The sequence below is a fragment of the Mus musculus genome, chromosome 5, assembly GCF_000001635.26.
Source record: "Mus musculus strain C57BL/6J chromosome 5, GRCm38.p6 C57BL/6J".
Classification (NCBI taxonomy): Eukaryota; Metazoa; Chordata; class Mammalia; order Rodentia; family Muridae; genus Mus; species Mus musculus.
Genome location: NC_000071.6, coordinates 34176580 through 34196267, shown reverse-complemented (window position 1 = coordinate 34196267; position 19688 = coordinate 34176580). Strand labels below are relative to the sequence as shown.

At 52.1% G+C, this 19688-nt stretch overlaps 2 protein-coding genes across 6 annotated transcripts in view; both read left to right on the top strand.

Moving 5' to 3' along the window:
* The window catches only part of Zfyve28 (zinc finger, FYVE domain containing 28), a 93476-nt gene extending 92101 nt beyond the window's left edge, over window positions 1-1375 (top strand). For 4 of the 5 annotated variants that reach the window (XM_006503886.2, XM_011240724.1, XM_006503887.1 and 1 more), the window contains one exon: window positions 168-1375. In XM_006503886.2, the coding sequence (XP_006503949.1) occupies window positions 168-299 (132 nt within the window). In that variant the 3' untranslated portion in view covers window positions 300-1375. The remainder of the gene's footprint in view (window positions 1-167) is intronic. The other variant, NM_001015039.1, reaches the window with a different exon arrangement.
* Window positions 1376-8557: 7182 nt separating this feature from the next.
* On the top strand, window positions 8558-19688 carry Mxd4 (Max dimerization protein 4). Its single transcript, NM_010753.2, has 6 exons — window positions 8558-8758; window positions 8840-8939; window positions 11925-11954; window positions 17344-17458; window positions 18508-18670; window positions 19119-19688. The coding sequence occupies exons 1-6, from the start codon at window positions 8695-8697 to the stop codon at window positions 19274-19276; spliced, it is 630 nt and encodes a 209-aa protein (NP_034883.2). The 5' UTR covers window positions 8558-8694; the 3' UTR covers window positions 19277-19688.

Sequence of the window (19688 nt, the reverse complement as noted above, 5' to 3'; positions counted from 1 at the left end):
CCACCCAGCGTTTCCTGAAAACTCCAATTCCATAGACTGCAAGGTCTGGGCCAGGCAGACTCGTGCCCGTAATTTTCCTGCCTGTTTTGGGTGGGAGAGCTGTGTGAAGGGGCTGACAGAGGCCCTGTCTGCTCACTGCCCTCTATCTATCCCTCCTTGGCTTCCAGATCTTCTGTTCCCGCTGCTCATCCCACTCGGCGCCGCTTCCGCGCTACGGACAGGTGAAGCCCGTCCGTGTGTGTACACACTGCTACATGTTCCACGTCACACCCTTCTACAGTGACAAGACGGGCATGTGATGCTGTGCCTGGCATGTCCCAGCTGAGCAGGCTGTCTAGAGTCCTATCCAGGGTCTCCGGGAAGGAGGTGCTGTGCCTGCTGTGTGCCCTGTCCAGGCTGTGCTGCAGGAGGGCCTCATTTCATCTCATCATGCCACAGCTGCTGCAGGCCTGACCAGGTTCCAGAAGGCCCAGAGTCTCTGTCTACTACTCTCCTTTGCCTCTCCACTGTGGAGACACCAGTCCTGGCATGGGCCAATGAGAGGTCAGCTTTATTCAGAGGAGGGACCCAGGGATGCCCAGTTGCTGCTTCCAGGTCTAGTTACTTGGTTAGGCAGGGTTGAACTTTCTTCTCTTGCCCATCTACAGCATTTTGCTCCAGCTGTGCATAGCAAGGCAGGAGAGGGCCAATTCTGTGTGTTCTCTTCTGTAGCCAAGAATCTGGAAACAGAAGCCAGGGGGTGTTGGGCCTCAACATCATAGCAGAACTCCCTGCCTGTTCACCACACTCCTCATCCCCTAGATGAGGAACCTCCCCGCCTCAGAACCTCCTCAACAACATACATCTCATTTCCTTTTGAAGGGGGGAATGTAGGAAGCAGACATAGTGGTCTCCAGGGGAAGTAAGCATGCTCTTGGCATCTACGCCATTGCCACTTGCTGGTGGAGCAGGGGCTGACCACTCACTGATATTGTAGGCTGAGCTCTCAGGTGTTTGGCCTGGACCCATCAGGCAGCTTAGCTACTATTCCCTTCTTCCACTGCACCCGCTGGGACTCTAACCCACTTCCTCAGACCTCAGTGCGGCCTAGACAGGCTGAGATGCACAGACACCTCCTCAGGCTTCAATCTCAGGCTTCACGTTGCAATGATGATTACAGTTTTATTTTTAGAGAGATGACACACCTACTGCTTCTTTTATAGGATAAAATCCAACCGCTGCTCAGCAGTGGAAGACACAAAATGCACAAAAATGGCTTCTGTGTGGGGGAGGTGGGGAGAGTGTATAACAGAGGGAATATTATGTATTGAGATGATTTTTATTTTCTAAATGCTGTAATTCAAAACCATTTCCATAAATCTATTTAAGGATTGCACACGCTCTGGCGTCTTCTATGAACACCGAGTCCTTGACTTTGTTGTGTAGGTGATGGTGTTGGTGCTGATGTGGCTTTTCTTCTGGAAGACTGAGGCATCTGTGCCTTAGGGACCATTGGACAGCAGAACTTGTCCTCCTGTCAACACTCGTGAGGGGTTGGCTATTCTCAGCCCCTGTAAACCTATCCTCCATCTTGGAATGATGTCTGGTTCCCTAGCTGCTGTCAGGTGTCTGACTCCCAGCTGTTGCAGCTAAGATGCCTGTGCTAGGAGGAGGGGCTCAGCAGGTGCCTCTGGCCACTCCCCACTGGTGACAATGGATAGAGAAGAGAGACTGTGACAGACAGCAATGACTATCATACCTTTTTTTTTTTTTTGGTTGATGTTTTAAAGTGAGGTTCCCTCTGAGTTGAACAAGCCCAGGGAGTATTAGAAAGGAGAGTCCAGCTAGGTTGGTGACTCTCACTTCCCAAGGTTAGACTCCATCATTCTGCCAACCTGGGCAGAATGCAGAAAAATTACTTTTTCCTAACTTGTCTCCATCCTGTGTCTGTGTCACTGGCTAGAAAGCTGTACCACAGTGACCTTTTGAGCTTTTGGAGAAGGCTTTCTGCTGCTACCGACCAGGAAGTTGGGCCCTGCAGGAGCCCACATGGAATATACCATAGTGCTCATCTCTATCTTTACAGGCATTTATTTTCCAGACATGAAATGTGGTGTCCTTCTCTTCTGCCGTGTCAGAGGGAGAAGGGAGCGAATGTCAGAACAGTGTGTGTGTGTGTGTGTGTGTACTTTGCCCATGTGATCTGCTCATGAGTAGCCTTCTGAGGCAGCTTTGACCTACCTTTGTGAGTTGAGTAAGGGGCACTGCTCCATGATCTGTTTTCTTATAAGGCCTGGGGCCATAGATGCCTTTCAGTGAAGATGATCAACTGTCCCATTCATCTATGATGAAGGAATTTTGGCCCTTCTATGATAAACTTTGATATCTGGTCACTCTACTCTTCTATGGCGCTATCCCAACACCAAGATCCATGCCAGGATTAAGACACTTCAAGAAGGCTCTGGAAGCCAGGCAATGGTGGTAGTGTGTGCCTTTAATCCAGAGGTAGGAGGATCACTGTGAATTCAAGGCCAACTTGGTCTACAGAGCAAGTTCCAGAATAGAATAGTCAGGGCTACACATTAAAACCCTGTCTCAAAAACAACAATAATAACAACAACAACAACAACACACACACACACACACACACACACAAAAGAAGGCTCTAGAAGCCACATCTATAGTTATGGTTTGCATCTAGGAAATCTAGAGACACGGAGCCTGCTCAGAGATCTAGGTATGGAATCAGCTCTCTTGAGCTAGCCTCAGGACCTCCTTCAGGCTGCCCTTCCTGAGCTTAGTTTCCCTGCTATCACCATCACTGTTGTCCCAGGGTTTTATATGCCCTTGATACTCTCCACGGCCATCCTTCAAGAGAGCAGGATCCCCTGTCATGGATAGGGAAACTGAAGCTCATGAAGGTCACACAGCAGCTGAGCTTGAGCTGCGGGCCTCAAGGAGAATCCATCAAGAGGTAGACGCAGAAGTGGCCAGTGAAGTGAAAAACTCGAGAACCGATCCGAGCAAGTTGTGCTGGTATCCATCCTTGGAATTTGGGGGTTGTGCCAGCTTATGACAACCTCACTACATTTGGCAGCTGGCAGCAGGGTTCTCACTGGTCTCCGGCTACTCTCATAGCCCTGGGAAGGGACCCTCAGCCATCTCCAAAATTCCTACCTCAGATTGCAGTGGCATGCAGGAGCCCACAGGAACTCAGGGATCACACTGCCTACAGCTCTGCCTAGGAGAACCTGGCAAGCTGAGGATGGGTCTAGAGCACAGGTTGCTATGCCTGGTCTTGGGTGATAGCATGGGGAGAAGGAAGAGGAAACCACCTCTAGGTTCATGTCTGGTGTATTAGCTACTTTTCTGTTGCTATGATAAAACACCATGACCGAGTCAGATTACAGAAGACAGTTGATTTGGGCTTAAGGGTTCCAGAGGAATGAATCCATCATGGTGTGGAAGAATGGCGGAAATGACAGGCATGGTGTCAGGACAGAACTCCAAAGGCGTACATCCTTTATCACAGTATGAAGGAGAGAGAGAGAGAGAGAGAGAGAGAGAGAGAGAGAGAGAGAGAGAGAGAGAGAGAGAATTGGACATGAGTCAAGACTATAAACTTCCAAAGCCCACCTCAGTAACATACAAGGCTACACACAAGACCTTCCCACACAATGCCACCATCTAGGGACCAAGTGTTCACACATCTGAGACTGTAGGGGACAGTCTCATTTAAATCACTGTAGAGTCCCACTTTGTCACCTCCATAGGGGACTACTCAGTGCCCACTGAAATGCTTATAGGGAGTTCCACCTGTGCACGTGAGATTTTAGAGGTTGCTTTGATGCATAGGCCCCTTGCTTGAAGCTCATTTGAATAACTAACTTGTCTTCCATCCCTATCTGCCTACTCCAAGGAGCCCAGGGTAGCCCTGGATGGAAGGCAGCAAGGAGCCCAGGGTAGCCCTGGATGGAAGGCAGCATGGTATTTCCACTGCATTCTCAGCTGAGTTCTAGGCTGAGTGGAGAAAAAGTAGCCATAAGTCAGACATATAGTGACCCTGGGGCATGTGGCAGGACATGGGACTCTGAAGGACTTTTGGTGTCCTGTGGTTAGGATGGCTCTTGCGGCCACGTGAAGCATGAATTTGAAGTCTGATTTTCCTCTCCTTTCTCTGTCCTTGACCAGCCAGAATTCTAGTTCAGCCCCTAGTTGCCACCAGGGGGCAGTTCATGCCTCTTCAGGGGTGTGTGTGTGTGTGTGTGTGTGTGTGTGTGTGTGTGTGTGTGTGTGTTCCCATGCAGGAGTCTGTAACTGGCACCCTAATTCCAGACAGAATCCCAACACGGATAGATCTAGTAGCCATGCGTAGTTTTCAAGATCCTGAAGATGGGTGCAGGGCCCAGAGGGGTCTATAGCTGGCACAGTAATAGCAGAGAGCAAGGAAGACATGTCCTGGAAGCTCTGGGAGGCCAGGAGGAAGAGTCCAGGCTAGAACTGGGTACTTTTCACAGGTAGGGTTTGGGAGGAGCTAACTGCACCCTTGATTAAGAGGTTCTATGGCCTCTATGGGCCAGGTGCTGTTAGGATGTGCAGAGGAAGCTGGAGGAGGTAATAAGGACCCCAAGTCCCTATTCATGCCATCTCTTCCTCCAAAGCCTGTGATTCCTCCCAGGCACACAGGAAGCCTTGTTTGATAGCAGTGCTGACTCCCATCCGTCGCACACACAGAGCAGAGCACAGCCCCTCTGGTTCATGTCTGACCTCCAAGAAGGAGGACCCCACAGTGATATGTGTCCAGGGACAGACCCTCCACTCCACAAATCATTCACAGATACAATGAACTGATTTATTTTTAAATTTAAAAATAATATTGACATTATATTAGTTTCTATAGACAGTTGATTACATCTTGATATATTTTGGTTTTTCTTGTTTTCCTTTTGTATTCTGAACACAGTGTTTTCTTGTATGTCAAACTTTCTGGAAGGCCTCCAAGTGCTTGGAGACCAGGCCTGGTGCTTGTGACTGGCCAGCCTGGCAGCCTCAGCTCCACCCCAGATTCTGACCGGTTGTGGCTGGGTAAGCCTGCCCCTATGGGCTCCATTTCATCATGGGCGTGGCCAGGGCTTTGCAGTGCTTCCTAGGAGTGCTGTACATAATCCTTCTGTTACCCAGGCGCTGCCACTACCTAGGGTTTGTCATACACCCATCAGTGTGTCACTAAACCCCTACGAAAGCTAGGGGTTGTCATTCTTGTTTTATAGTTAGGGAAACTGAGGCTTAGAGAGCCTACCCGTCATAGCCATACAAGACTCCAGAATGGCTCTCAGGGAGGGACTCAAACGGAACCTCTATATAGTCTTCCCTGCTGTAGGCACACAACGGGCCTGTGTGTGCAGGTAGTAGAGGCTTCTGGAGGACTGAGCTCACTGTGACTTTCCATGCTGAGCCTGCCATCCTACAGATCCAGACCTCTCCTGGAGGAGCCACCTACTGAGGTTGTGAGGAGAGTCAGGTGTGACTGCAGGATTCTGACAAGTGGACAAGGACATAAGCAAACAAGGATGCTAGGGTTGTGGCCTGATGGCTCTGGGTGTCTACTACAATGACCGAAGTGGCCAAAGGTGCAAGGAGAGGAAGCAGGGTCAAGGTCAGGTAATCAGAGGGGGAGGGGGAGGGGGGAGTAGGCCTCACCAACATTTCTACTCTGGCTGTGTGGCACACGCCCTGGTCCTAAGAAGCCTGGGAAATGTTGCCATACCTGGACAGGAAAGTATAAGGGTACTGTCTACTGTAAAACTGCTGATCCTGGTCCCAGAGAAAGGAAGCCAGGACTGAGTAAGTGGGAAAAGACCTAAGAGCAGCCTTCTAGTAGTTTCTCATCACTGTGTTTGTGTGTGTGTGTGTGTGTGTGTGTGTGTGTGTGTGTGTGTGTGGTGGTGGTGGTGGTGGTGGTGGTGGTGGTGGTGGTGGTAAAGCGGCCCTTTCTCATACTGGACCCAAAGCTCTTTGGTCAATTCTCCAAATGTCCCAGAAATGGGTGCTAGAGCCTCATTCCTAGTCAGAGAAACAGAGGTAGGAAGGCCAGTTAGGGAAAGGCCAGGCAGATCAAAGACCTGTTATCCCTGGTCATCTACCCAAACTCGGGGAGGCTCTATGTCCTTTCTCCTGGGTCATGCTGAATTTACCATTTGTGAGGGAAGATGGCACTGAGGACTTGGGCCAATGCAGTGGCAAGATGGAGGTGTCTTCCTTCTTACCACCTTGGACTCCACAGTTTCCAATTGGGAAAGTCTGGGCTCTGTCTATACAAGGCACTAGCTTTCTCTGGATGGGCCTGGCATGTCACAGTGACCTTTGATGAGGAAGGTGGTCTTGGTTGGCCAGCCTGATGCCTCCTTTCCCCAGATCTTGGGAACTTTGGGACACAGATGCACACAGGCACTGCTGGTGCCCCTGCCCCATCTGAAGGCCATGGGTGGAGAGACCCCTCTGGTCTAAAGGGGACAAACTTGCCCTTTGTACTTGCAAGCCACTTCCTGTTCTGAGCAGAGGCTTCCAGATCTCCCCTGGGAAGCCAGCTCATTCTGCAGCCTCCTTGAGCAGCAGGCTTGCTGTCCTGCCCCTGGGACTTCTCTAGAGCTGACTTTTACCTATCAGGTCACCACTACCCACTCCTCCCAGCGTTCACATGCTCTTGGAGAGGGAGAGCACTTCTGGCACAGGAAAGTGCTTTGTCTTGGATGCAGCTGGTGGGAGCTAGTGTCCCCAGTTGAGATTAAAAATTTCCAAGGCTAGGAGGCTATTCTTGTGCTCCACTTCAACACACCACAGCATCCCATCCCAGTAGGAGGAGGGAGCAGGCTGGGGAGGTCAGGCTTGCCTTAGCACTTAGAGGCAACTCACCAGCCTGCCAAAGCAAAGGTGCACCCTTCAAAATGCTGGGCCCGCATGCTAAGCTCAGGGGCCCAAAGCTCAGCATTGAGCATGGGCCTCAATGCTCCAGAAAGATGGACACCCTTCTCCTTTACAGCTCTGGACAGCCCTGGCCCTGGAGTGATTGTGGGCTTGGTCAGAGAGGCACTTCAACCAATACTAAGGAGTTCTTTCAGTGTCTATACAGGACTGTTTATGACCGCATGAGGTTCCTCTTTTGTTTTTTTCAGGGCGCCATCAGAGCACCTGTTATTCTTAATCCTGCCCCACAGGTCAGACATCTGTGGCTCACACCCAGGCTGGGAGGGAGGTGGTTCTGGTTTCCACATTCCCAGATTGTTAACAGCTCTGGGTGTGGGAGCAGTAATCTCCATCTTTCTATTTCAAGGGGACACTGCAAGTTTCCTTATCTGCATATTGGGCATATGGAGAGCCACAAGGAAGTGTGCACAATGCATCCACCTTGGTCCTAAAGTAAATTCAATGCTAATAATCTTTGTTGTTTGCTACAGTACCTTCCTTCCATTTTAAGAGCTGCTATCTAGCCACCTTATTTCCCACAGAACTCTCCAGCCTGCTATTTTGTCCTCAACCTAATAACAGAGAGAGGATCAAGGGGTGGGAGAGGATGGATACAGAGGATGGTGTTAGGGCATCTTGAGCTGTCTGTCCCCCATGCATCTATAGGCCAGCATGAGGGCCTCGGGTCATTAGGGCCAGGAGTTTGCTGAAGAGTTCACCCTCTTGTCACCATAGCCTGGCTCTTGGCACGGCTCTACCCTCAGACCAAGCACCGCAAACAGACACTCACGGATCCCTCTTGCTCAGTAGTGTCAGTAGCTCTTGGTGCCTCTCCCTTAACCCTGGTGGCCTTCCTTTTTACTCCTGATGGCTGATCCTGCCTACTTTGGGTCTGACATCTGAGAGGCTTTTAGATTCCAATGGTCTGCGTCCCTGTCTCCAAGTTTTAGCCTTCCCTGAAGCCAATATTCCTGCCAGAGACAGGTGTCCTTTGCTGTTCTTTAGCGAGATCCCAGCGCCCGCCCCTATCAGGCCCCAAGCCTGGTCCTCCACCGAGACTATGGTACCAACTGACTCCGGGCAACAGGTCGTTGCGCACGACATGCATGGGCACGACAAAGCGCCAGGGCGCGTGTCCGCAGCGCATCCTGCCTGGTGTCTCCCGAGACACGGTCCACGTCCTCCTGGCCCCCGCGTAGGCCGGGCAGCAGTCCCACCACACAGTGCTTCCTCTCGGCAACCGGTCCTGCCCGGGCGTCCTCATTGGCCCCACGCCCTGTCACTGGCCATTGGTCCGCGGACTCAATTTACATAGACCGTTCTGGCCCAATCGGCGTGCAATGCCTACTTAACATGCACGATGGCCGCCAGTCAGCGAGCACTGGGGCTGGGCCACCACGTGCTGTTGCTAAGCTTGGGCTTCTAAATTGTTACTACTGGAGCCAGCCTATCCTAGCCAAGCTTCGCATCTGTCAACATTCTCAGCTCTGCCCGAGGCGTTCGGCCAGTCCCTATTGGGCAAGGCTAGACAAGAACCCGCCCCCTAAGCCGGAGCGCCCACACCTATTGGCTGCGTCGACTGCTGCTCGACTTATGTGTCAATTTGAGGGCCTGAGGCAGAGGGTGGCGGCCCAGCGCTGGAGTCCGCGAGTCGGGCTGGTGTGCCGCCAGGCGCGGGGCGTGCGGCGAGCAGAGCCGGCAGGAGCGCGCCGGGCAGCCGCCGCCGCCGCCGTCCCGTGCGCGGGCGGCAGGATGGAGCTGAACTCTCTGCTGCTGCTGTTGGAGGCGGCCGAGTACCTGGAGCGTAGGGACCGAGGTAGCCCGCGCCCCTTTGTGCCAGGGTGGGCGGGCGGCGGGCGGGCGCAGGGGGCCGCTGACCGCACCGTCTGTCCCGCAGAGGCCGAGCACGGCTACGCCTCCGTGCTGCCCTTCGACGGCGACTTCGCAAGGAAGAAAACAAAGACGGCCGGCCTGGTGCGCAAGGCCCCGAACAACAGGTACCGCCCCCAACCCCCACCTCCCACCCCCGCGCGCTGTGCCAAGCCAGCTCGGGTCGGCCCCACCCGAGTGTCCCCGTCCTCTCTGCGTCCCCAGTACAGTCCTGCGCGCACCCGGGCGGCCGGCCTGGAGGAGGTGCCGGCCCCGCCCGCGCGTCGCCATCTTCCCGCGGCCGCGCCTCCCCGCCGCCGTAAACAGTGCCACGCGTACAGCGGCCGCGCTCGCCGAGGGCCGTTCTGGACTTTTCCAGACCGGAGAGGAGTTGTCAGTTGGTGCCGACCGCTACTCCCTAGTTTGGGCCTAATTGGGGACTCCTCCCTCCCTTGCACTTCTCGGAGCTGGCTTTGCTCTTAGACCCAGCACCTTATCCCCAGGAGCCTGGACAGAGACCTCTCTCTGGCTACTTAAGCGTCCTGCGCAGCTTATTGACAAGGAAACTCCAACCACAAGCATAGGGCTGGCTTTGTCGCGAAGAGCTGCAGGGAGCTATTTCTCTCAAAAGTTCCAGGGCTCAACTACACTGTTTGCCTTGGCCTTGTGTTTGGAGGAAGCCCTGAAGCTGAGGTTTAGGTATGGCTAGGACTGCTAAAGGTTCCACCTTCCTGGCTGCAGTGGGATCCAGGGCACACCTGACACTGTCTAGGGGCTAACTTTGGCCCAGCTACTCCTGTGTGGTCAGTCTGAGAGCTTCCTTAGCAGGCTGGGGGCTTCAGGGCCCCTTGGCAGAGGGTGCGGCTCATTCCTGTGGCCTGTCTGTTCTTGGGAAACAGAGAGGCTGGCACAAGGACCCATTTCTGTGGTGTCCTAGGCCTGGCAAAGAACAGGTTGAATTACCAACGGCCTGAGTCCCAGCCCCTGGTCTCTTGCTTTGAACAGTTTGCAGAAGGACTTAAGTGTGTTGGAGGCCTCACTGCCCCAAGCTTCCACAGTGAGATGGCCTGGACCCGGCTTCTGTCTGCCCTAAACCCCAGGTTTGGGAGCTCAGCTTCCTGTGGCATGGAGTACCCACAGCTGATAGGAATGGTAGCATTCCTGAGCTGAGGCCCTTGAATGCTTCTGCCATATACACAAGTAAGAATCTGACCCAGCCTTGTAAATGAAGCCTTATTTTGACCTCCATTTTACAACCGAGGAAGCCAAGGCATAGACAGATTCAGTTACTTGGGTAGGGCTGCTTAACCACCCTGTTCCTGGATGAGGTCCTAGCCTTCCATCTTCTTCTGGGATGGGGAGAACTGGGTGCAAGGGGCAGGGGATGCAAAGGGCCTCTCTGACTGGACTTGGGTGCACCTCCCCTGAAGCTTCCTTGGACAGAGTGTACTCCTTCAAGACCTGAAGCCTTAGGGTGGCAGACACAGCCCTCCCCTCCCCAGTCACTGCTCAGAGGCTATTCTCAGCCAGCTCAGTTGAGAAGCTGGGATTTCAGATGTGGCAGGGCAGTTCTGAACCTTCTGTGTCCTGGCAAAATGAAGGACAGGCCCTGGTATAGCAGGCTAGGGTGAGTGATGGCTAGGTCTCTAATGGCAGTGACTCCATGGGAGGGTGCCTTTAGGGTCAAGTACTTTGAGAATATAAGCAGAAGGGTCAGATCAAGGTGGTGCCCAGGCAGCATCTGACACAACGATGGCCTCTCCTCAGGCACAATACCCCCCCTCCCCCCACGGGATCTCTGGACTCCGAAAGAGTTCCAAGAAAGGCCAACACACATGCTGCTAGAGTGGCCCTGTAGTCCAGGGATTGGGAGCTGGCAAGACAAGTAGTATCCTCTGGTGCAGGAGGTGAGGGGACTCCTCAATACTTAAGGTTCCTGCTGACCCTAGCCTGCTACATAAACTAGCAGACCTGTAGACCCAGTCAGGCTGCCATTTAGAGAACTGAAAGACAGGTTCTCCAGAGGACATCAAGGGGTTTCTGCACTGCCTTCTTGGCTCTGGTTGGCCTGTGGAGGGATTCTGAGGCTCTGGCCCAGCCTGAGTGACTAGCAGCAGGTTTTGGAAGAGTTGAGGAATCCAGGGCCAGAGGGAACATAGGTGAGCTAGTACCCTGATGGTGTCAAAGAATGATGGGCCAGGCAGAGTGTACACATTTTTTGGTAAAAGATCCCAGATCCAGGCTCTTAGAGCAGCAGAGGAAAGGACAGGTGGGCAACAGCAGAGCACAGGGAGGGCCTTGGTCTGGGTGTGTCCTGATCTTTCTGCTCTTAAGTGCAGCAGTCCGGGGACCTAGAAGCCTGTGTTGGTCTGTGACATTCCCTTAGATTGAGAGTCACTTGGAAACCTGAGTGTTCAGAACCTGTGGTCTGGGTGAATGGGCTTGGCCAGTGAGGTTCAAGCAGCCCATGGGGTCACTGTTCCCAGGGAAGGTAAAGTTGGTCTCAGGGTTACATATTCTATATAATGCAGTTCCTGAGAGAAGGGGGATTGGCCATCTTCTATGTCCTGCTATGTACCTACAGGCCCAGAAAGCATGCATTTCTCACAGATGCCCCCATAAGTTGACTTGGCTTTAAAGACTTTGTCCTGGGTATTTCTATCTGTAAGGCAGAGTGGCCACAGGAGGACAGGATCATCTTGTCTTCTGAGGGTCTGACCTTCATGTCGCATGCTCAGACCTGCCATTGGTTCTCTGTGTGTGGCTTGTATTACTTATAAGGACACAGCTGGCCTCAGATAAAGGGGAGCAGATGAAGGTGGCTGGGCATCTGGGTATCCCTGCCAACCAGAGCCACCATAGGCCTGTGTGGCCATCAGACCCTTAGATCTGCTTGTATTTCTGTGCCTTGTCCCCCATCCCATGTGAGGTTACCCTAGCCTTTGATAGGCAGCTGTATACCTGCCCTAGCTCTCAGCATCCAGAAATATCCTGGACCTAGATCCTCCTAGCCACTGTGTGAAGGCTCTTAGCTCTCTACAAAGAGCCACTGTTATTTGTGCTCCTGTTGTTGGGCCTTGGAGTGAGCCCTCTCTTTCTATCTCTCTAAACAGGTCTTCACACAACGAACTAGAAAAGCACAGGTAAGTGGTACCCCCATTCCCATATGAGCTACTTGATGTGACTGCCTCCTCAACCTCCCACATCGAAGGGGTACTTTTGCTGACCTGACCTGTCGGGGTTGCCAGACTATGCTCTAGGCTCTGGAAAGGCCAGTTCTAGAGGGGACTAGGGTCTGTTCTCAGGCAGTTTTGGATTGGCAGGCAAGGGCTGGGCTCAGGCCATATTCTTTGGTGTTTAGCTTGGGGTCAGAACTGGATAGGTACCAAGGACTTGGAGCTCCTTGTACTGGTAGCAGTCTGAGTTGGCTCCCTGGAAGAAGACATGGTGTGATTGGGCATGCCTAAGCCCCTTTGGAAACTTTGCTTCAGCTCTCAGTATCATGGCCTTGGTAGGGGATTCATTCCTTTTCCCCCTTCCCTCTGCCTTTTGGGGTCTGTTTTCTAAGGAGCTATGATGCTCTACATGACTGGAGCATCACTGGAGGAGAGCAGGCCCAGGCTTTGTCCCTGCACCCTGGCTCTTGTCAGCTCCTGGTATGGCTGGTGGCCCATAAGGCTACTTCACTTTGTCATTTGCCTCTTCCCTCTGTCAGTGGTGACAAGGTGTGGCTAAACCCTGGGAGTTGGGAGGTGAAGGAGATCCTTGTGGCTGCCAGCAGCAGCCTAAGTGGAAGCAGAGGTATTTTAGGCCAGGCAGCCCCATGAGCAGTAGACCCCATGCCAGAACCAGGGAAAGCCCCTGAGGGACAGCAGGCAATACCTCTCTCCTGACCTCTGCTTTTATCAATAAAATGGACAAGTTCTGTCTTGCCTTCTTGGTGTTTGGGGTGGGGGGTGGAGTACCTAACTCTGCTTCCTAGATGATCCCTCCTGGGTACACTGGAAAGGCCTGGAGCCCAGCCAGTTCTTTCCTTTTCCCCTCCCCCCTCCCCCATGTCTGCGCCCAGTGCAGCGCCAACTTCCGCTCTCCCGGGATTCAGGACTCTAGTTGGGGCGGGTGGCTGGGCAGGGACAGAACACCATGTTCCCAGAGGAGATGCACTTCCTGCAGTGGCTTGTGTGTTTGGGGGGTTCCCAAGGGGCCAGGCCACAGGGATGGAAGCCAGAGTGAGGCAGGCTTGGGGTTGCTCCTAGGACAGAAGAGATGAACCCACCTTGTCCAGACTCAGGAACAATGTCCTGGCCTGTGTGAGGACAGACTTCCTGGAAGCAGTGTTTGGGAGGACACCTGATAGTGAAGACAGATGAGGAGTGCCATGGAGGCAAGAGTGGGTAGGAAGCAACCTCTAGGGAGGATAAGGGCTGACCTCTGACCTCTGCAGACATCTGTTGACCTTAGTCTTGGTCTTTGCCATTCTTCATAAGCCTATAGTTAGACTGGGTCTTATAGAGGCTATTAATTTAAGACGGGGTAGGATTTTCTGGGCATCCTGGGCCTCTCTGACACCCAGGGTGTCAGGGTCTTTCAGGGTAGGGTCTTTCTACCTAGCTGACTGGGCCATAGATGTAGACAGCTCTGAGAAGTCCAAATGTCTGGGGCTTGGGCCCTGGTAAGGACATCAGTCACAGCTGGCTATAGATCGATGCCAGGTGTTCCTGGATGCTGGCTGAAGGAAGGGCTGTGTGTTGTCCTGAGGAAGGAAGGAAACACCTGGCTAGCTGCCCAGAAGGCCGTAAGAGGCATACCCTGGATGCTGCCTTCACTGGAAGTGTCTGTCAGAGAGACTCAGGTGGGCCTGTGGGACTTCCCCATTCGGAGCTTTGAACAGTACCCACCCACCCTACCCACTACCCCTGTAGATCAGTATTTCTGGTAGATTTGCCATGGTGGCACTAGCTGCTGACCTCAGGGCCTGGAAGCCCTCCTAGACTCAGCTCTAAGTTTTGGTCTTTAGTATTGATGAGAGCTGCAAGTGTTCTTTCTGGCCCCTAGCATTCCTGGAACATCAGAGTTCAGATCTAAGCCCACAGCTAGGCCCCTCACCCTAACCCAGGCACAGAGATGGTTTTTCAGGCCTGCCATAGTACCCTTGGCATGCTCGTGTATGGCTGCCCACAAGTGCCTGATGCAGCCATGTGGATCCACACAAAAGACATGTTTGTCAGCAACACCTAGAAGATGCTAATAAATAGAAAAGGATGGGGATTCCCTTTCCCCATCCCACGGACTTCGGTGGGTTTTGCCACTGCCTTAGCTTCGGTAACCTGGCCTGGAACCTATCTCTGCCATCCAGCCAGGACTGGAGCCCACATGTGCTAGGGGACCCTGGCTTGGAGCCAAGCTCCCACCCCCAGCTCTTGGGCCTTCTTTTGAGGAGTAGGGGTTTTTGGTGAGACAGTAGGTGTTGCAATGTCAAATGGCTGAGCTGTGAGGAGAAATGGGGCTGTTGCTGATAGAAATGCAGGAATTCCAGGCTAAGTTCTTCTTCCTTTAGAAGCACAGGGGTTTGACATGTCAGATGCATAGGGTCAGCCATGAATGTCTTGAGTCTGGTGTTGCTATAGTGACTTTAGGGAGGATATAGTGAGATCCCAGAGCAACTTAGACTCTATGACTATGATGCTCATAATCCACCTTCCCCACATCCCCTCACTAGCCACAGGCTCAGCCCAGAGTGTGCACTCTTCTATGCTTGGGTTGACATATTAGTTTTACATTGCTTGTGTATGGTCAGGTGACTTTTCCTTGTCTCTTGAAGAAAACCTTTTTCTAATATTGCTCATGTGCTTCCTGCACCCCACCCAGAGACCTTATCTTTGGTTACCTGGAGGCCTCTGAGATGATAAGGGGCCTTTGTTACCCACTCTCCCTACTTGGAATCTTCACCCAATCCCATGTAAGTACTCCAGACCTGTGTCCCTGTACCGGTAGCCTCCCTGGCCTCGGAGCCTATAGAGGCCCACAACCATCGGATCCCCGTTCCCTTTGATCTGAGTATTGAGATGCCTGGGGATGGTTCTATGGAACCCAGATTCTAGAAGTAGACTAGAAGTACTGTCAAGCAGTCTGGGCCAAAGAGGCGGTGCTTCTCCCACAGGACAGGTGGCACTAAGCCACTTCCAGCCACCTCTTTACATTCCATTTGGAACAGAGGAGAAAGTGAGCATTGGCTCATTTGTTTGCGTTTTCATTGCCTGATTACTTGTGGGATGGAGTCTGTTTCCATGTTAGATTTGCCCTTCTGTCTTTTGCAACTCTGCTCATTGTTATACGGAGGCAGTGTTCTTTATTTTTGATGTGTATGAGCTCAAGATATCACTAATACTAACTGTTTTGTCTTTTATATGTACTGCAAGTGTGTTCCTACTGTTACTTGTCTTTCAGCTGTGTTTCTTTCTTGTACAAATGTGTCTTTCTCTGATTGTAAAAGTAAATGTGAGGCTTTTAAAAGCATAGAAAACGTGGAAAATACAGACAAGCACAAAGCTAAAGAAATAAAGGTTGCCAGCCGCATCCCTGGAGATGCATGCTTCCTGTGCTTCATTGTGTTCTGTGGAGTCTCTTGTGTGCGTCTGCTCTTTTTATTTTTTTAAACAAAAGTGGGTCACTTGTCACATATGTGGTCCTGTATCCTAATGTTTCCACTTAACACTCATGAACTGGAAAGGCAGAGACACTGAAACAACAGTGTGGTCATCTCTAAAACAGGGAACTTGGGAATACTTTGTTTCTTGTCAATTTGCACTTTCTGCCAATTTGCAGAAAGCCATAGCTGCTGACATGATTAAGTGGTTATAGGAATTGCTGTTTAACAAGTACACCTGGTGAGAAGGGTTTGTGGTCCTGTCCTACACCTGCCATATCCCAGTGCTGGCCTCAGACAATGGAATCTATCTCGGGGAGGCTCCACCTCTGCTCTCTAGCCCAGCTCTGTTCTCTAGTCCCTTCAGTTCCTAGGGTTGGATGCTCACTGTGCTGGAAGCAACGACGCTGAGATCTGGACTCTGGGAGGGTAACCATGCAGGCAGTAGCATGGAGCCAGGAGCCTCTCTATGGTGAGATTGAAGATCCTCTAGCCTTGCAACAGAGTCTAGGGCTTACACAACTCTCACTTACACCCTGCCACCTGGCTAAGCCCAGCCCCAGTCCTGTGTCTAAGATGTTCTTCCAAAGGTCTAACTCCAGTTCACCAAAAGGATCTTTAGGCCTCACTCAGGATGCTGGGCCAGGATGCTAGGTGAGAAAGTGCTTTGTCAGCACTGGGTACAGATGGAAAAGCATGATGGCCTACCCTCTGTGTGTGTGACTGGCTGTTTCTGCCTGCTGTCTTTCCAGAGTCTCTTTAGGACTGATGGAATCTGTGGGTATGCTTGGGCTCTGTGACTAGGGAACAGACAGAAACTTTCAGCATGATGGCACTCTTTGTTTTTAATTAAAAATTGGTGTTTTTCATCCAGTATATTCTAGTCTTGGTCCCCTCCCAGATCTTCCCCACCTCCCTACCCACCCAACTCTACACCTCCTTTTTCTCTGTTTTTACAAAACAAACAGGCAAATTAAAAAATAAAACACTGTTAAAGGAGTGTGTGTGGGCACTGACCATGAGAGGACAGTTGGGCAGCAGGCTAAATCCTCAAAAAACAAAACAAAACAAAACCCAAAAAACAAAAAAACCCAAAACCAAAAAACCAAAAATCTCTGTCTCTGACTTGCCAGTTACACTTTTAAGAATCTGCCCAAAGCAAGCCATACTGACTTAGAAACCACCTTGGCTTTCTATAGGGCCTGGCTAGCTCCATGCTCGGGCATTACTTGGGAAGAGCACTGGTTTCCTGCAGACACTGGTCAGGTGAACTATGCAGACACAGCAGCAGTGCCTGCTATTCATGGTGATGTCAGAGATAGCCTCTGGAGGTGAACTTAGTTACCCCTTTAGGCCAGGCAGGAAAGCTTTGCAGCCATATGAACAAGTACTAGGAATGTGGTTCCAGTTTTGTGAAAAAAAAAAATAGATTCACACAAATGGATACAGGAAGAAAAACCTAAACTAATGCAATTTCTAACGAGATCACAGACTCGGCAGAGAGAGCTGGTCCTCAGCACCCCTTTAGCCTTATCAACTCATGTTTTTGTGATGACAAGAGCACACTATATAGTGCAAAATAGGTGATACAGTATTTGTTCCCTGGGCTCTTAGGCCCTGAGGGATCTGTGGACAACCATATCCATAAAGGTATCTGTGGCAGGCTGCTCCGGAGGGGAAATATTATCTAGGTCAGGAGGGAATTCCTGGAGAGGGATCTAACTACTTCAGCCTTGAGGTAAATCCCCAGGCCCAAAGGCAAGCCTACAGCAGCGCAGAGGCCCATGGAGGGTCTGGCTGGCCACTTCCCACCTTGCACCAGACACATGAGCCTAGTTCTGTGGGATTTGCTGCCTAGCTTGATAGTCTATCTCTGGCTCTTTCAGACGAGCTAAACTCAGGCTCTACTTGGAGCAGCTCAAGCAGCTGGTACCCCTGGGCCCTGACAGCACACGTCACACTACTCTGAGCCTTCTGAAGCGTGCTAAGATGCACATCAAGGTAAGTCTCCTCAGCTACCCTGATGCCCCCCAGCCATCCCCACCCTTGGGCAGCATTGGTTCAGAGGACCTGGAGGTGGGTGGTGGAGCCACCTAGCAGGTACGTGTCAGGAGCTTATGGGGAGGCCCAATGGGAGCTGATTGGTGGGGTGGAAGTTATGTGAATTATGTTGGGTTTTGTTGAGGGGTGATTGGCAGGGGGATGGTGTAATTGGCTGGACAGTCTAGACTCCAGACTGTTGCAGATCTATTAACACTGGGCTATGGAAGTTCAGCTGTTAGAAGAAGAGGCAGAGTTGAGGGAGGAAAAAGGGGTCATTGCATGTCTTCATAGACAGTCTGACTGCGAGCAGGTAACGTTTAAAAAGAAAGGGGGGGTGTAGAGGTTTTTCTTGGGTGTTGTTATGGGGTTACACTGAGGGAGATATTACCTGAGGCAATTCCTCAAGGCCTTCAGACTGAAATCTGCTTATTTAGTGCTCTTGGGACACTAAATATGGACATTTGAGTGTGGACTTGCAGGTTGGGTGGTAGTAGCCTTGAAAGGGTTATATCCAAGGCCCTGGGGTCTTAATAGAACAACAGTGTATCAGGTGGCCCCACACAGGAAGAGTTTAGGAAGGCAGGAAGGTCTGCCTTACAGGATACACCAGGCCTTGCTGGTGTTCCATTCTCAGATGCGGCAGGTAGTCTTAGAGAAAGCCCAGTCTGAGGGCAGGTGGAGCTCTCATAGTAGGGTTGGAGGGAGGCGCCTGCCAAAGTTTGGATGATGCTGTTTCGGGGCTTGAAAGCCCATGCAATTCCACTTCCTGAGGCTGGCTAGCAGCACTGGGCATTGTACAGCAAGTCATGAGGCTGAGCGTGGAAGACCAAGCTGTGTAACTGGTCACCTTGCTGGGGTGAGGAGAGGCATATTAAGCCTTTGGCTGGGCACCCTATGGCTTTGCCTAGCAGGTCATATTCTATGTAAGGATCCTGCCTGTGCAGCTTCTGTGCAGGGTGCTTACTCCTTTTTTGGCTATGGGCTCACAGACTATCCTCTATCCCCAGAAACTGGAGGAGCAGGACCGCAGGGCACTGAGCATCAAGGAACAGCTTCAGCGGGAACATCGCTTCCTAAAGAGACGTTTGGAGCAGCTATCAGTGCAGAGTGTAGAGCGTGTGCGCACAGACAGCACTGGCTCTGCTGTGTCCACAGATGACTCAGAGCAAGGTGAGTGCCCAGGCAAGCAAGGTAGGAGCTGGGCAGCCCAATCCTGGCCTCTGGCTGCAGGTATCCACAATGTTCTAGGGGAACAAGGAAGTACCTAAAGTGGAATGGTGCTAGTGGTGACAAGGTGTCCATGCCACCTGAGCTAACTGCTGGTGGTACTGCAGTAATCCCACAACCTGGCACAGAGAAGGGATGGGATGAAGACAATGAGGCACAGAGGCCATGTCAGGGCTATGTGAAGACAGAGGATGACTCACCACTGGGCAGCATCCCAGACTTTGTCTGGAAGCATCCTCGCATCTTCCACCTCAGGGCCCAAAGGACCGCTCTTATCTCCCCAACCCAGGCTCCATTTCCATAGAAGGGAACTGTGGGCTCTAACTTGGGAGCCTCAGGCTGGCTTCCTAGGAAGAGGCTGTCCTGACCCATCCTCTCTCTGTTCTCCCAGAGGTGGATATAGAGGGCATGGAGTTTGGCCCTGGGGAGCTGGACAGTGCTGGCAGCAGCAGTGATGCCGATGACCACTACAGCCTACAGAGCAGTGGCTGCAGCGACAGCAGCTATGGGCACCCTTGCAGGCGGCCTGGCTGCCCTGGCCTTTCGTAGGCTCCATGTCCTTTGCTTCTTGGCCCACCTGCCTGCTCACCTAGCCAAGCGTCTCAGCCTTCCAATCCTCCCTTGACTGAAGCCAGCCTCGTCATGGGCCTACTGCTGTGCCATTCTCGAAGCTACAGCTGCTGTCTGGTCTGCCTGCCTCTGCCTGCCTACCCTTCGGTCAGGACTCAAGTTGCCTGCCCCTTCTCCGCAGGGCTAGACCCCATGCAGGGAAGCAGTGTCAGGCTCTTACATCCTGGAGTCCAGCGTAGCCACCCACAATCTGTTCTCAGATTCCTAATCATTCCAGAAGTATTAAATATCATTTCTACAAATCTCGGCAGGATCCGTGTAGGGGCCTTAATGACCACCATAGGGAGCTTGAACCCCAACATCGGATCCCAAGAGAAAGGAGTGGACTGAA